Source organism: Mobula hypostoma, chromosome 13 (assembly GCF_963921235.1).
Source record: "Mobula hypostoma chromosome 13, sMobHyp1.1, whole genome shotgun sequence".
Taxonomy (NCBI): Eukaryota; Metazoa; Chordata; class Chondrichthyes; order Myliobatiformes; family Myliobatidae; genus Mobula; species Mobula hypostoma.
In genome coordinates, this window is record NC_086109.1 from 98,083,528 (window position 1) to 98,100,641 (window position 17,114).

The following is a 17,114-nucleotide window of genomic DNA, read 5'->3' on the forward strand; positions in this document are numbered from 1 at the left end:
GAGGTCACTTTGGGAGAACAAACCAGGGTAGGACATACATGGTGAGTGGTAGAGCACTATGGAGTGCAGAACAGAGAAATCTGGGAATACAGATCCATAATTCCTTGAAAGTGGTGATATAGAGTAAAGGAGTGGGATGTTATGTTGAAATTGTATAAGACGTTTGTGAGACCTAATCTGGAGTATTGTGCGCAGTTCTGATCACATAACAGGAAAACTATCAATAAGATTGAAAGAGTGCAGAAAAAATTTACAAGGATGTTGTCAGGACTTAAGGACCTGAGTTATAGGGAAAGGTGCATTTATTCCCTGGAATGTAAGAGAATGGGGGAAGATTTAATAGAAGTATAGAAAAGTGGTGAATGCAGGTTTGATTTCAATATATAAGAACAATTTGGATAGGTATATGTATGGATGGGAAGGGTATGGAGGGCCATGGTCCAGGTGCAGGTTATTTGGATGGCAGAATAAGTTTGATGTTGACTATTTGGGCCGAAGGGCAGGTTTCTGTGCTCTGTGACTTGATCTAAAGTGGACAGCGAGTGACTTTTTCCCGCAGAGTAGTTAATACAAGAGGGCACAATTTGAAGGTGATTGGAGAAAAGTATAAGGGGTATGTCAGAGGTAGGTTTTTTTTTTAACTGAGTGGCAGGTTCATACAATGTGTTGCTGGGGTGGTGATAGAGGCAGATACGTTAGGGACATTTAAGAAACTCCTAGATAGGCACATGGCTGATAAAGAAATGGAGGGCTATGTGGAAAAGGTTAGATTGATGTTGGAGCAGGTTAAAGGATATGAGTACTGTTTTATGCTCTTTGTTTAAGTGTTTTATAGTTAATTTGTTTACTTCAAATGGAAAATTTTTAAAAACATGGCACTTGTATAATATCCTTGACCACCAGAGGATGTTTCAAAGGGACTTTTTGAAGTGTGGGCAACAGGCAGTAGGTAGTTTAGGTACTGAAAGGAATTTCATGAAATTGCACAAGCTTGGATATGGCAACTTGCTTATCAGGCAGCTGTATTCATTATGATCCAATTCTTCTGTTTTCCAGGTTTACTTGTTAATTGCCGACACCTGTACAAACAACGTTATAAGCGTCTCCGACCAAAGAAGTACAAGATGTATTAGAAGGCTTGACTCAAAGAAACACTTCAATCAATTCAGTGTATCTTCCCTTTCTATTAAAAATATCATTTTGTAGAAAATGAAGAAAGTCACAGTAACCATGTTCTCTTTGGCTGCCACCCTCAGGTGCAGGCACTCACCTCATTGTTGTTTTGCTGCGAATGTAACCAAACCCATTCCTTCATACCTCATTCCAGCTTTATTATTTTCCTTGTATACATGTTTGAAGAAATCCATATCTTGTGTGAGGAAAATTGATTTGTGACTATCATTTTACACTTAGAAAAAATTGCAATTTTTCAATTTGTTTTTGTATTTCACTTTGTTAACTGGCTGATGGACTTAAATGAAGGTGTGAATTCTGGTATCCCAATAATTAGGTGGGCATTATTAGATAAATTAATCTTCACTCTTTCTGGAATAATTAATTTTGAGTATGTGGTTTTAATCTTCATTACATCGTTTAAACAAGAAATCCATTACAGGTTGTACACTGAAATGAGTGTAAAGGTACAAAATTACCCTACTGCTGTGCTACCTGAGATTCGTGCTTTAGAATATTTCTCAAAATTCAAGGTAAATTTTATTATGTCACTATACAACCCTGAGATTCATTTCCCTGTGGACATACTCAGCAAATCTATAGAATAGTAACTATAACAGGATCAATGAAAGATCAACCAGAGTGCAGAAGACAACAAACTGCAAATGCAAATATAATAAATAGCAATAAATAATGAGAACATGAGATAGAGTCCTTCAAGTGAGATCATTGGTTGTGGGAACATCTCAGTAGATGGGCAAGTGAGTGTACTTATTTTCTTTTGTTCAAGAGCCTGACGGTTAAGGGGTAGTAACTGTTCTTGAACCTGTTGGTGGGAGTCCTGAGGCTCTTGTATCTTCTACCTGATGGCAGCAGTGAGATCCCTCTTGGTTGTGGATGATGATGATGATGCTTTCCTACAGCACTGTTTCATGTAAATGTGCTCAGTGGTTGGGCTCTTTATCCATGATGTGCTGGGCCAAATCCACTAACTTGCATAGGATTTTCCATTCAAGGCCACTGGTGTTTCCATACTGGTCAATGATGCAGCCAGTCAATACACTCCCCACTACACATCTATAGAAGTTTGTCAACGTTTTAGATGTCATGCTGCATTTCCGCAGACTCCCAAGGAAGTAAAGGTGTTGCTGTGCTTTCTTCACAATTGCACTTGCGTGCTGGGTCCAGGACAGATCCTCCGAAATACTAACACCCAGGAATTTAAAGTTACTAACCCTCTCTTACCTCCAATGAGGACTAGCTCATGGACCCCTGGTTTCCTTCTCCTGAAGTCTATAATCAGTTCCTTAGTCTTGCTGATAGTTAGTGAGAAGTTGTTGTAATGACACCACTGTGTCATTACTATACTACTGATAGGCTGTGACTTCCTACTGTGTTTTGGACGTGCAATGCAGATATAATTGCTTTGGCCCATCAACTCCATATTGAGCATTAAGTGCCTTGTTACATATAGTTTAGTCTCTGCTCTTTTGATTACCATGGCCATGTATCACTGCAGAATTTGGCAGCTTTAAAAAAAATTCTGTCTCTCGTATAGACACACACCTAACTTTTAATCCAGGTCTTAAACATAAGCAAGTGTTATAGCAGCCTAGATAACCTATCTGCTTCAGATTTAATGTAAGTTATATATATATATGCTTTGTTTCTGTCATTCAATCACGTGAATTGAACTGTGTATAACATTATTTGACCTGCACTGAAATCTATTTTATACATTAAAATATTGTTATTGGTTACTGAGGTGGCCAAAAAGTTAACATTTCTGCAGTGTCACTGAACCCTAGAGTTAATGACTGTGCATTCCCTCCTGCTAGTGATTTTTACTAAGTGGGCAGCACGTGTACATTTATGATTGAATTGGAGGGAAGTGATCAAGGTAAATGACACTTAAAAAGGAACATTTCTTAGGTGAAATCGCTAGTAGCAGAATAATAATGATATAAACTTTAAGGGTGACATCTATAAAAAAAGGAATTTATAAAATAACATTTACTGCACAAAACTTTCTAGCTCTAAACTTAAAAAAAGTCAGCACATTTAGGCTTTGCCAGTGTTGTGCTTCAGAAAAGCCTCTACCCAACCAGTGTAACCAGCACTTTTGTATGACTCTTCCCGAGGCAGAAGAGCAAAATCAGCTGAAAAATTACAATGATGACTAAAAGACTGGTTAATATAGACTTTGAAAAAATCTTTAGGCAAAGATAAGAGGCTTGAGAAGGCAGCTTTGATTTTGGGACTCTTAAGTAGTGGAGAGACAGAGGATGAAAGATGCGCCAGATGTTGAAATGAAGAAACACTGTTTTTGGAGTGCTATGCGAATGATGCCAAAGAAGGATGTTATGGACAAAATGGGAGGTGAGGACCTCAATAAAATCACTGTCACTAATGATGAGCAAACTAGAGGGCCTGAAGGTAGATAAGTCCCCTGGTCCTGATGGGATGCATCCCAGGGTGCTGAAGGAATTGGCAGAGTTATAGTAGACATGTTGGTAATCATTTATCAAAACTCTCTAGACTCTGGGCAGGTCCCAGCGGACTGGAAGACAGCAAATGTCACGCCACTTTTTAAAAAAGGATGTAGGCAAAAGACAGGCAACTATAGATAGGCCAGTTAGCTTAACATCTGTAGTTGGGAAAATGCTTGAAGCTGTCATTAAGAAGAAATAGCAAAACATTTAGAAAGGAGTGGTTCCATTAGACAGACGCAGCATGGATTCAGAAAGGGCAGGTCCTGTTTGACAAACTTACTGGAGTTTTTTGAGGATGTAATGAGTGCAGTGGATAGAGGGGAACAGGTGGATGTTGTATACTTGGATTTCCAGAAGGCGTTCGATAAGGTGCAGCACAAGGGACTTATAAATAAGATACAGATTCATGCATGGAGTCAGAGGAAGTGTATTGGCATGGATAGTGGATTGGTTAACCAATAGAAGGCAGAGTTGGTATAAATGGGTGTTACTCTGGTTGGCAGTCAGTGGTGAGTGGGGTGCTGCAGGGGTTGGTGCTGGGCCCGCAGCTGTTTACCATTTACATTGATGATTTGGAAGAGGGGACTGAGTGTAGCGTAGCAAAATTTGCTGATGACACTAAACTGAGTGGAAAAGCAAATTGTACTGAGGATGTGGAGAGTCTGCAGAGGGATATAGATAGGTTAAGTGAGTGGGCCAAGTTCTGGCAGATGGAATACAATGTTGGTAAATGCGAAATCATTCACTTTGCAAGGAATAATAGAAGAGCAGATTATTATTTAAATGGTGAAATATTGCAGCATGCTGTTGTGCAGAGGGACTTGGGAGTGCTTGTTCATGAATCGCAAAAAGTTGGCTTGCAGGTACAACAGATTATTAAGGCAAACAGAATGTTGGCCTTCATTGCTAGAGGGATTGAATTCAAGAGCAGGGAGGTCATGCTGCAACTATACAGGGTACTGGTGAGGTCGCAGCTGGAATACTGTGTGCAGTTCTGGTCTCCATACTTGAGGAAGAATATATTTGCTTTGGAGGCAGTGCAGAAGAGGTTCACCAGGTTGATTCCAGGGATGAAGGGGTTAAACTATGAGAGAAGATTGTATTGCCTGGGACTATACTCTCTGGTATTCAGAAGAATGAGAGGGGATCTTATAGTAACATACAAAATTTTGAAAGGGATAGATAAGATAGAAGTAGGAAAGTTGTTTTTGTTGGTAAGTGAGAATAAAACTAGGGGACATTACCTCGAGATTCATGGGAGAAGATTTAGGATGGAGATGGGGAGAAACACTTTTTCCCAGAGAGTGGTGAATCTGTGGAATTCTCTGCCCAGGGAAGCAGTTGAGGCTTCTTCACTAAATATATTTAAGATACAGTTAGATAGGTTTTTACATAGTTAGGGAATTAAGGGTTATGGGAAAGGCAGGTAGATGGAGCTGAGTTTACAGACAGATCAGCCATGATTTTATTGAATGGTGGGGCAGGATCAATGGGCCGGATGGCCTACTCCTGCTCCTATTTCTTATATTTATGTAGGTTCGAGGTGAATATGGACAAGGCATTGCAGGCCTTTGAAAACGTGATTAGTGGAATTCTCAGAGAAATCTGATTCTCTGTTAATTGTGAATCAGCATGCAAGGGAACAATGGGTGAATTAGTGAGGATAAGGCAGCAGATGTTTTGGTAAGCTGAAATATTTGTCTGTACTTTGCATGAAGATATGAAAAATGTAAATGTTATGAAAATAATCTTGCAAGGATGAGATGCATTTCCTATTTTGCTGCAACATTCTTTGTAAGAGATACAGAATTTGCTTACGTTTCAAGTACATGGCTGGGAGGGGTATAGACTGCTAAGGTCCAAGTGAGGGTAGATGGGACTGAGCAGAATGACAGTATCACCTGGACTAGGTGGGCTGAAGGGCATGTTTCTGCACTGTAGTATTCTATGACTGACTTTGGATTTGATACTGAATATTCTCATTAACAAAGCCACTGTTAAACCATAGTGGTTAATTAAAGGCAACTAGGTTTCACATAAACCAAATGGCCACCCTGGTATTGTTACCAGTCTTGTACAAAGATCTTTGTGTCATTCCTTGTTGGGAGATGCCTTATAGAATGTTATATTAACACTAAGTGATTTAGGTTAATTTGAATCTAGGGTGTTAAAATACAAATAAAGACATGATATGAGTTGGCTTCAGTAGGCTGGGAAACTATTTAAAATGTATGAGAGTAAAACAAGGGCTGATTGTTAAATAATGGATACATAGTTTAAGTAATGTACATCTCCATAGGGTAAAACACAGCACAGTGATCCAGCCAAGACCATCAGTGAGTGGGTAAACAGCTGGTTGTCTTATCAACAGTATAACTTTTAATAAAAGCAGATCCTACAGTTGAACATTTGGAGTTAGGAAGTGTTGGTAAAGCAGGGAATCGGTCTGATGGTGAGTAAGAATATTAGGAAAATCATGGTGTGAAATGTAGATAAGAGCAAGGATCAGAAAAGATTAGCGATGGCTATCTTATCACCCCCAAATATTAGTAATAATGGGTAGAATTCAAAAGGAAATTTACTGAATGATCCTAACATTTATTAAACTCTTCGATCAGTAAATTAATGAGGGCAATAAGAGACAAATCAAAATGTAATGCAAGTTATAGCAGAGTGTAGCAGAAAGAAAATCTGAGTTCATTGTACAAATAGGGTTTGGGTAGCTTGAACACATCCATGATGATATTAAACACGCTGATGATATTAAATCTGATTCTGTTTCTGATCCTGATCCAGAATAGTTCCAAACTGAAGGATGGAATTCACATAGGATGATTGGAGTCAGAGGATCTTATTAAGGAAAGAGAGAGTGTAAGTTAGTGATATCTCTTAAGACCCCAGGAACCACCTGAAATAGTTCTAGAGGACTCTTGGACTGGAACAATTTGCTGTGTTCAAACCTATGTTTAATCCATGTAGTCTAATTTTCTTCTGTTTAGCACAATCTCACACTGAAATATTTAAGTTTGGATTCACAAAAGCTAAACTGCAGAAGGGTAGCAGCTTGCCTTCATCTGAATTTTATTTCGTCAAATAATTGCTGAGCTGGGGGCCTGTACCAATGCAGTACACTTGTTGTTAGAACAATGTCCCATCAGTGTTAAATCTCAAACACCACACAAAAATTGTGGAGGAACTCAGCAGGTCATGCAGCATCTATGGAAATGAATAAACCTTTCTTCAGGGTGGGGTGGGGGGAAAGGAAGGAGATCTAGTTAGAAGGTGATGGATGGGAAAGGTGAAGTGTTGGATCTCAGTGGGCAATGAAGTTTTAGGTTAGTGACTACCAATGTCGTACAGTACACGTGTCGCTAGAACAAAACACATCAGTGTTAGATCTCTGGGCAATTCAGTTTTGTTCCAGAGGCCATGTACCCGTAGCATTGTAGAGGAAATAAACAGAGTGCCATTACATTTTGAAGATCTTAATCATCTTTAGCAATATCAAAAACTGAAATTTATTTAAAAATAAAGACTTTCTGGTGGTATACTAAGATCCCAGAGAAATCAGGCAACATTTTTTCTTGTAGTCCCATGTCTGTTGCTGTATCCTTGTGCACAGCACTAGAGCATCAAAAAAGGTCCTCAAAAGTGAACCAAAAATACCACATAGACCACTCAAATTCTGTCAGTGCTGCTGCTGGAAAAATCTGTCTGCAGTGGAGTGATATTGTGTTCATAAGCTGCATACTCAGAGTTCCCAGTACCAGCTAACTTGAGCTGCTGGGCAGCATGAGAGAGCTGAAATGCAGCATCAGGATGAGCAGTGTCTGGGAGGAGTGTGCACTCACGGTCCAACATATCTGCCACGCCTTTCAGAAGGTCCAAAAATCCAAATGCAAGGGCTGCCTTTCTCAGTCGATTCAATTCCTGTAGAAGGAAGCACAGATTAATGGACTGGATGCTTTTAAAATAGTGTTTACTCAGTAAAGGATTTGATGCTAAGGAGCAGATTATCCAGCTTTGATATACATACTCTTTCCTAACGTGCATCTGCACCCCACTATGAGCTTCACCTCAGCTTTCAAACTGTTCAGCCATTATCATCATCTATGTTAATTGCAGCAAGTCTAGACTGGATTTGGTACCCCAGTTACCATCAAGGGATGGGAATAGATGTACAAGGGGCTATGAAGTTGGGATTCAATTGGTAAACAAGATCAACTGGGACCCAAAATGGATTCCCTGCCCCAAGAAATCAATGATTTTAGAATGAAAAAATATCTGTTCATGATCTACGTTAGAATTTCTAACATGAAAGAGGCCGAGAGATAATCCGAGAAATACTTTGCCTTGAAAGGCAGGATAAAGAGGTGAATGTTTGAAAGCTCATGCACTTTCATGATTCCACAATCCAATTCCAAGCAAAAGTATTTAACCAGTACTGTTCTTAGAAAAAAAGCCAAAATGCAAAACACCTTGCTGAGATAGAAATTTTCCATCGGGGGAAAATTTTTCCATCTACTATATCCAGAGCAGCCTCCTCTACATTGGTGAGACTCAATGGAGATGGGGGGACCACTTTGTTGAGCAGTTCACTCAGACCACCACAAAAGGTGCAGTTTCCCAGTGTCATTCATTTCAATTTGACATCCCATTCACATTCTGACATGTTGGACCATGGCCTTCCCTACTCTCACAAAGAAGCCATTCTCAGGTTGGAGGAGCAATATCTCATATTCTGTTTGGGTAGCTTCCAAACTGATGGCATGAATGTAGATTTCTCTGACCTGGTAATTTCTTCCCTTCCCCATTCTGTCTCCTCAGCCTTTCTCTTCTCACCTGCCCATTACCTCCCTCTGGTGCCCCTTCTTCTTCCCCATCTCAAGGAAGTCTGAGAATTGGAGCGGGAGTGTGGAGGAAGACATTTTTGAATTTTTCGGGTTTTTTTTCCATCGGCGTCCAGAGAGGCGAGACTGCGCAGGCGTGTGATGTCGGGCAGTGAAGCGTGGAAGACTTAAAAGGAACAGAGCCTCATACAGTGGGCAGCGTAGTTTGCGGGCTGCGGAGTGAGCCGGGAGCAGAGTGAAGGCTTAAGGGCTTCAGCTCACTGGGATTAGGCGGAAACGGGCAAGGCGAGGAAGGTTTGGTATTCATTTTTTTTTTGTTATTTGAGGAAAGGGGCAGTATGAGTGTGAGGGCAGTTTGTTGTTCTTGTGCCGGATGTGGGAGGCCCTGGAGTCTCCAAGCCTCCTGGACGTCCACATCTGCGCCAGCTCGATGACCTTCGTCTGGTCAGGGAGAGTGAGGAGTTGATAGAGAGGAGTTAAAGGCAGGTGGTCACACCAGGGCCACGGGAGGCAGACCAGTGGGTCACGGTTAGGAGGGGGAAGGGGAAGAGTCAGGTAATAGAGAGTACCCCTGTGGCTGTGCCCCTTGACAATAGGTACTCCTGTTTGAGTACTGTTGGGGGGAACAGCTTACCTGTGGGAAGCGACAGTGGCCGTGCCTCCGGCACAGAGCTGCATAACACTAAGGGGCAGAAAACGCTGGTGAGAGTTGTGTACAGGCCACCTAACAGTAATAGTGAGGTTGGGGATGGTATTAAACAAGCAATTAGAAATGTGTGCAATAAAGGAACAGCAGTTATAATGGATGACTTCAATCTACATGTAGATTGGGTGAACCAAACTGGTAAGGGTGCTGAGGAAGAGGATTTCTTGGAATGTATGCGGGATGGTTTTTTGAACCAACATGTCGAGGAACCAACTAGAGAGCAGGCTTTTCTAGACTGAGTATTAAGCAATGAGGAAGAGTTAATTAGCAATCTTGTCGTGAGCGGCCCCTTAGGTAAGAGTGACCATAATATGGTGGAATTCTTCATTAAGATGGAGAGTGACATAGTTAATTCAGAAACAAAGGTTCTGAACTTAAAGAAGAGTAAACTTTGAAGGTATGAGACGTGAATTAGCTAAGATAGACTGGCAAATGACACTTAAAGGGTTGACGGTGGATATGCAATGGCAAGCATTTAAAGATCGCATGGATGAACTACAACAATTGTTCATCCCAGTTTGGCAAAAGAATAAATCAAGGAAGGTAGTGCACCCGTGGCTGACAAGGGAAATTAGGGATAGTATCAATTCCAAAGAAGGAGCATACAAATTAGCCAGAAAAAGCGGCTCATCTGAGGACTGGGAGAAATCCAGAGTCCAGCAGAGGAGGACATGCTGCGTTTAATTAGGAAGGGAAAAAAAGATTATGAGAGAAAACTGGCAGGGAACATAAAAACTGACTGTAAAAGCTTTTATAGATATGTGAAAAGAAAAAGATTGGTTAAGACAAATGTAGGTCCCCTACAGACAGAAACAGGTGAATTGATTATGGGGAGCAAGGACATGGCAGACCGATTGAATAATTACTTTGGTTCTGTCTTCACTAAGGAGGACATAAATAATCTTCCAGAAATAGTAGGGGACAGAGGGTCCAGTGAGATGGAGGAACTGAGGGAAATACATGTTAGTAGGGAAGTGGTGTTAGTTAAATTGAAGGGATTAAAGGCAGATAAATCCCCAGGGCCAGATGGTATGCATCCCAGAGTGCTTAAGGAAGTAGCCCAAGAAATAGTGGATGCATTAGTGATAATTTTTCAAAACTCTTTAGATTCTGGACTAGTTCCTGACGACTGGAGGGTGGCTAATGCAAGCCCGCTTTTTAAAAAAGGAGTGAGAGAGAAACCGGGGAATTATAGACCGGTTAGCCTGACATCAGTGGTGGGGAAAATGCTAGAGTCAGTTATCAAAGATGTGATAACAGCACATTTGGAAAGTGGTGAAATCATCGGACAAAGTCAGCATGGATTTGTGAAAGGAAAATCAAGTCTGACGAATTTATAGAATTTTTTGAGGATGTAACTAGCAGAGTGGATAGGGGAGAACCAGTGGATGTGGTATATTTGGATTTTCAAAAGGCTTTTGACAAGGTCCCACACAGGAGATTAGTGTGCAAACTTAAAGCACACGGTATTGGGGGTAAGGTATTGATGTGGATAGAGAATTGGTTGACAGACAGGAAGCAAAGAGTGGCAATAAACAGGACCTTTTCAGAATGGCAGGCAGCAAGCGACTAGTGGGGTACCGCAAGGCTCAGTGCTGGGACCCCAGTTGTTTACAATATATATTAATGACTTGGATGAAGGAATTAAACGCAGCATCTCCAAGTTTGCGGATGACACGAAGCTGGGCGGCAGTGTTAGCTGTGAGGAGGATGCCAAGAGGATGCAGGGTGACTTGGATAGGTTAGGTGAGTGGGCAAATTCATGGCAGATGCAATTTAATGTGGATAAATGTGAAGTTATCCACTTTGGTGGCAAAAACAGGAAAACAGATTATTATCTGAATGGTGGCCCATTAGGAAAAGGGGAGGGTCAACGAGACCTGGGTGTCATTATACACCAGTCATTGAAAGTGGGCATGCAGGTACAGCAGGCAGTGAAAAAGGCGAATGGTATGCTGGCATTTATAGCAAGAGGATTCGAGTACAGGAGCAGGGAGGTACTACTGCAGTTGTACAAGGCCTTGGGGAGACCACACCTGGAGTATTGTGTGCAGTTTTGGTCCCCTAATCTGAGGAAAGACATCCTTGCCATAGAGGGAGTACAAAGAAGGTTCACCAGATTGATTCCTGGGATGGCAGGACTTTCATATGATGAAAGACTGGATGAACTAGGCTTATACTCGTTGGAATTTAGAAGATTGAGGGGGGATCTGATTGAAACGTATAAAATCCTAAAGGGATTGGACAGGCTAGATGCAGGAAGATTATTCCCGATGTTGGGGAAGTCCAGAACGAGGGGTCACAGTTTGAGGATAAAGGGGAAGCCTTTTAGGACCGAGATTAGGAGAAACTTCTTCACAGAGAGTGGTGAATCTGTGGAATTCTCTGCCACAGGAAACAGTTGAGGCCAGTTCATTGGCTATATTTAAGAGGGAGTTCGATATGGCCCTTGTGGCTAAAGGGATCAGGGGTATGGAGGGAAGCTGGTACACGGTTCTGAGTTGGATGATCAGCCATGATCATACTGAATGGCGGTGCAGGCTCGAAGAGCCGAATGGCCTATTCCTGCACCTATTTTCTATGTTTCTATGGTTCACTGTCCTCTCTTATCAGATTCCCTCTTCAGCATTTTACCTCTTCCACCTATCCCCTCCCAGTTTCTTATCATCATATCCTTTAGATTTGAATGCCTGAACATAGCTAATGCAAATTTTCCAAAGATCAGCCAGTTACCTTGTAGAATGTCTGTGTCTTTTCTGGAAGCTTTCGGGCGTTTCTTAAAATCTTCTGAACATCAGTCTGAAAACAGGAGAAAAATGTGATCAACAGACCAGCAATGTTCCCTTCACAACATGTTAATACATGCTTCAGTTTCTAAAGATATCTATTGATGCTGTGAATCCCTGCAAAGATTATACAGGTGGTTCAATGCTCTATATACTGTGCATAAAGCTATGAAAACGACAAAATGAAATTATCTTCTTCCAGTACATGATCCACATTTCTTTGTTCCCTGTGTATTCATGTGTCTATCTAACAACCTCTTAAACACAACTAACGAATCTGCCCCGGTCAGTGGGTAGGCGTGGGTGTGTAAAATAAAAACTTACTCCACACAATTTCTGTAAATTTCTCCTCTCACTTTAAATGCACATCCTCTAGTATTTAACATTTCTACCCTGGGAGAAAGATTCTATTTATGCCTTCCATATCTATAACTATGTACACCAAAATTAAATCCATATCTAAACTACTTCAGGAGCTTCACCAAACCCTCCATATCCTACCTGTAACAGGGTGACAATGCTCTAAGGTGGCTTAACCCAAGTTTCATAACCAACTGCATTTGGATTTATACAAGTTCTGAATTAACCAGCATACTTCAGAAACTGAGAAAAGTCACCAAACAGCCTGCATCATTTACAGTGATTGACTCTACAGCACAGAATAGGCCACAAGAGACTGTAGAAGTTAGTCTTGTGGGCCATTTAGAACAGAGGTAAGGAGGAACTTTTTTAGCCAGAGTAGTGGATTTGTGGAATACTCTGCCACAGACTGGGGTGGAGGCCAAGTCCATGGGTATATTTAAAGCAGAAGTTGATAGTTTCCTAATTGGTCAGGGGATCAAAGGGTATGGCAATAAGGCAGATGTATGGGGTTGAGTGGGATCTGGGATCAACCATGATGGAATGGCAAAGCAGACTCAGTAGGTTGACACACATAAAAGTTGCCGGTGAGCGCAGCAGGCCAGGCAGCCTCTGTCAGAAGAGGAACAGTCGACATATCGGGCCGAGACCCTTCGTCAGGACTAATTGAAAGAAGAAATAGTAAGAGATTTGAAAGGGGAGGGGGAGATCCAAAATGAATTGAGAAGACAGGAGGTGGAGGGATGGAGCCAAGAGCTGGACAGTTGATTGCAAAAGGCATATGAGGGAATCATAGGACGGGAGGCCTAGGGAGAAAGAAAGGGGGAGGGGGGGAAGCCCAGAGGATGGGCAAAGAGTATAGTGAGAGGGAGAAAAAGGAGAGAGAGGAAAAAAGAAAATATATATAAATATAATAAATAAATAACAGATGGGATATGAAGGGGAGCTGGGGCATTAACAGAAGTTAGAGAAGTCAATGTTCATGTCATGAGGTTGGAGGCTACCCAGATGGAATATAAGGAGTTGTTCCTCCAACCTGAGTGTGGCTTCATCTTGACAGTAGAGGAGGCTGTGGATAGACATATCAGAATGGGAATGGGACGTGGAATTAAAATGTGTGGCCATTGGGAGATCCTGCTTTCTCTGGCAGACAGTGCGTAGGTGTTCAGCGAAAAAGTCTCCCAGTCTGCGTCGGGTCTCGCCAATATATAGAAGGCCACATCGGGAGCACCGGACGCAGTATATCACTCCAGCGGACTCACAGGTGAAGTGTCACCTCACCTGGAAGGACTGTCTGGGGCCCTGAATGGTAGTGAGGGAGGAAGTGTAAGGGCATGTGTAGCACTTGTTTTGCTTACAAGGATAAGTGCCGGGAGGGAGATCGGTGGGGAGGGATGGGGGGGACGAACGGACAAGGGAGTCGTGTAGGGAGCGATCCCTGCGGAAAGCAGGGGGGGTGGAGGGAAAGATGTGCTTAGTGGTGGGATCCCGTTGGAGGTGGCGGAAGTTACTGAGAATTATATGTTGGACCCGGATGCTGGTGGGCTGGTAGGTGAGGACAAGGGGAACTCTATTCCTAGTGGGGTGGCGGGAGTATGCGGTGAGAGCAGATGTGCGTGAAATGGGAGAGATGCGTTCGAGAGCAGAGTTGATGGTGGAGGAAGGGAAGCCCCTTTCTTTCTTTAAAAACGATGAATGGCTGAATGGGCTAATTCTGCTCCTATGTCTTATGGTCTTAAAAGTACAGCCCTCCAGTTGAGGCAACCTCCCAGTAAATCTTCCACTCTCTCTCCAATAACACCATATTATTCCTGCACCGTGGTGACCGGAACACTAAATACAATCTAACATTGTTTTATGTAACATGACATCCCAATCACGCCTTGGCCTATGAATGCAAGTATACTAAATGCCTTCTTCATTATCCCATCCACAAGAGTCAACATTTTCTGAGAGCAACGGGCTTGCATCCCAAGGTCCCTCGGTACATTATCACTTTTAAGGTCCCTACTGTTTATTCGTCCTACCAGAATTAGGGTTCCCCAGATTAAATTCCATCAACCAACACTCTGTCCCTCTTCAGCTGACGTCTTTTGTTGTCTACTTATACACCAGCTTTTTATCAGCAAACTTATGTTCTCTGCAAGTCATTTATACACATTTTAACAACAAAGGTCCCAGTACACCAATTAATACAGACGTCTAGTCAGAACTACCACTACAGCTCCCTACTATCACCAAACCAATTTTGGATCCAATCTGATATCACATTAGGTCCTTGTGCCATAACCTGGACCAGTCTACCAGGTGGGAGATACAGCACAGGAACAGACCCTTTAGCCCACGATGTCTGTACTGACCATGATGCCAGTTTAAACTAATCCTTCTACCTGCACATGATCCAGATCCCTCTATTCTTTGCTTGTACATTTGCCTGTCTAAATGACTCTTAAACATTGCATTATTTGCTTCCACCCTGACCCCACTCACCCTTACAATGGCAGTCCCCTCTCTGTGTAAAATAGCTTGCCCTGCACATTTTTAAATATTTTCCTCTCTTAAACTATAACATCTAATATCTGACGTTACCACCCTGGGGAAAACTGAATTGAATTGACTCTATTTCTTACATCCCTCACATACATGACGACTAAAAATCTATGTTACATCTCCGTCTTAATGTGCAATATGCAATCATAGTAATTTATAATAAATAAAACAGTCAATGTAATATAGAGTATACACAAATCAGCATGAGTTAATCAGTCTGATGGCCTGGTGGAAGAAGCTGTCCCAGAGCCTGTTGGTCCTGGCTTTTATGCTGCGGTACCGTTTTCAGGATGGTAGCAGCTGGAATAGATTATGGTTGGGGTGACTCGGGTCCCCAATGATCCTACGGGCCCTTTTTACCCATCTGTCCTTGTAAATGTCCTGAATCATGGGAAGTTCACAACTAGATACGCTGGGCTGTCTGCACCACTCTCTGCAGAGTCCCGTGATTACGGGAGGTACAGTTCCCATACCAGGCAGTGATGCAGCCAGTCAGGATGGACTCAATTGTGCCCCTGTAGAAAGTTCTTAGGATTTGGGGGCCCATACCAAACTTCTTCAACCGTCTGAGGTGAAAGAGGCACTGTTGTGCCTTTTTCACCACACAGCTGGTGCGTACAGACCACGTGAGGTCTTCGGTAATGTGGAAGCCAAGCAACTCAAAGCCCCAGATCCACTGGTGTCAATAGGGTTAGCCCATCTCCATTCCTCTTATAATCCACAACCAACTCCTTTGATTTTGCGACATTGAGGGAGAGGTTTTTTTCTTGACACCACTGTGTCAGAGAGATGACTTCTTCCCTGTAGGCCACCTTGTTATTGTTTAAGATAAGGCCATCCTATCTATGACTATCCTATCTAAGTCTCTCATAATTTTATAAAATCCTATCTAATCTCCCCTCAGCCTCTGGCTCTCCAGAAGAAACGATCCATGATTGTCCAAACTCCCTTTACTGGCAATACTCTCTAATTCAGTTAATAACCTGGTGAATCTCTTCTGCACTCTCTCCAAAGCCTGTGGAATGGCAACCAGAACTGCACACAATACTCCAAAAATGGTTCAAAGTAACGTTTTATACAGATGCAACATGACTTCCTACCTGTCATACTCAATTTCTTGACTGATGAAGGCAAGCATTGCTTCTTACCAACCTATTTACTTGTGTTGTCTCCATCAAGGAGCTTATCCTTCAGAATATCAATGCTCTCAACAGTCCTGACATTTACTGTATACTTTCACCTTATATTTTAATTCCCAAAGAGCAATACCCCACACTTGTCTACATTAAACTCCATCTGCTATTTCTCTGTCCACATCTGTGACTAATCTATATCCCACTGTATTCTTTGACAACTTCAATTCCTACAACTTTTTGTGTTATAGAAATGTAGAAAACCTACAGCACAATACAGGCTCTTTGGCCCACGATGCTATGCCAAACATGTACTTATTTTAGAAATCTGCAAAGTTACTAATCAACTTAGCATAAGCTTGACTACGAACCATGTAAACCACATATAGCACTCTTTCATCATTTCTTTCTTGGGTACCTCCACAAAATAAACTCAATTAAATTAGTGACTCATGATCTGAATCCTAATCAGGGCTACTTGGGATTTAAACTAGAGTGGCATGGTGGCAGGATCCTGAGAAGTGGAGTGGCTCAAAAGAAATCTGGATAATTCTGTAGCTAATGAGAGCTTGTAGTCGTTAGGACATACAGAAGCTCAGTAGAGAAAAGATCATTAGTTAAACTGCATTTATTTCATTGCCAGAGGCTTGACAGGCAAGGTGGATGAACTCAGGGTGTGGATTGTCCCTGGCTACTGGAATATCACACCATAACAGAAGTATGGCCAAGGGAATGGCAGGACTGGATACAGATGCTACAGGTGTGACAGAGGTGCAGCTAAGAAAGGATTTTAATTCTGCTCCTATGTCTTATGGTATTTATTATATTACTGAGAGATTTTAACATTCCTAATATAGACTGGGCCAACTATAGTATAAAAAGCTCAGAGAGAGTGAAATTTGTGAAATGTGTCTAAGGAAGCTTCCCTTATCAACATAAAGATGGACCTACTGGAGAGGATGCAATACTGGACTTTCTCCTGGAATAATAGTTGGGGCAAGTGGTGGAAGTGTCTGTCAGAGAGCAGTTCGGGTCTAGTGATCATGATTCTATTAGTTTTTTAA

General features: G+C 41.9%; 2 protein-coding genes across 4 annotated transcripts in view; one reads left to right on the forward strand and one right to left on the reverse strand.

Moving 5' to 3' along the window:
* The window catches only part of hacd3 (3-hydroxyacyl-CoA dehydratase 3), an 86,677-nt gene extending 83,372 nt beyond the window's left edge, over positions 1-3,305 (forward strand). For both annotated transcript variants that reach the window (XM_063066346.1, XM_063066347.1), the window contains exon 11: positions 1,057-3,305. In XM_063066346.1, coding sequence (XP_062922416.1) covers positions 1,057-1,133 — 77 coding nt within the window. In that variant the 3' untranslated portion in view covers positions 1,134-3,305. The remainder of the gene's footprint in view (positions 1-1,056) is intronic.
* A 40-nt stretch (positions 3,306-3,345) lies between these two features.
* ints14 (integrator complex subunit 14) overlaps positions 3,346-17,114 on the reverse strand; it is a 50,625-nt gene continuing 36,856 nt past the window's right edge. For both annotated transcript variants that reach the window (XM_063066337.1, XM_063066338.1), the window contains 2 exons: positions 11,955-12,020; positions 3,346-7,595 (listed from right to left, as the gene is read on the reverse strand). In XM_063066337.1, coding sequence (XP_062922407.1) covers positions 7,344-7,595; positions 11,955-12,020 — 318 coding nt within the window. In that variant the 3' untranslated portion in view covers positions 3,346-7,343. The remainder of the gene's footprint in view (positions 7,596-11,954; positions 12,021-17,114) is intronic.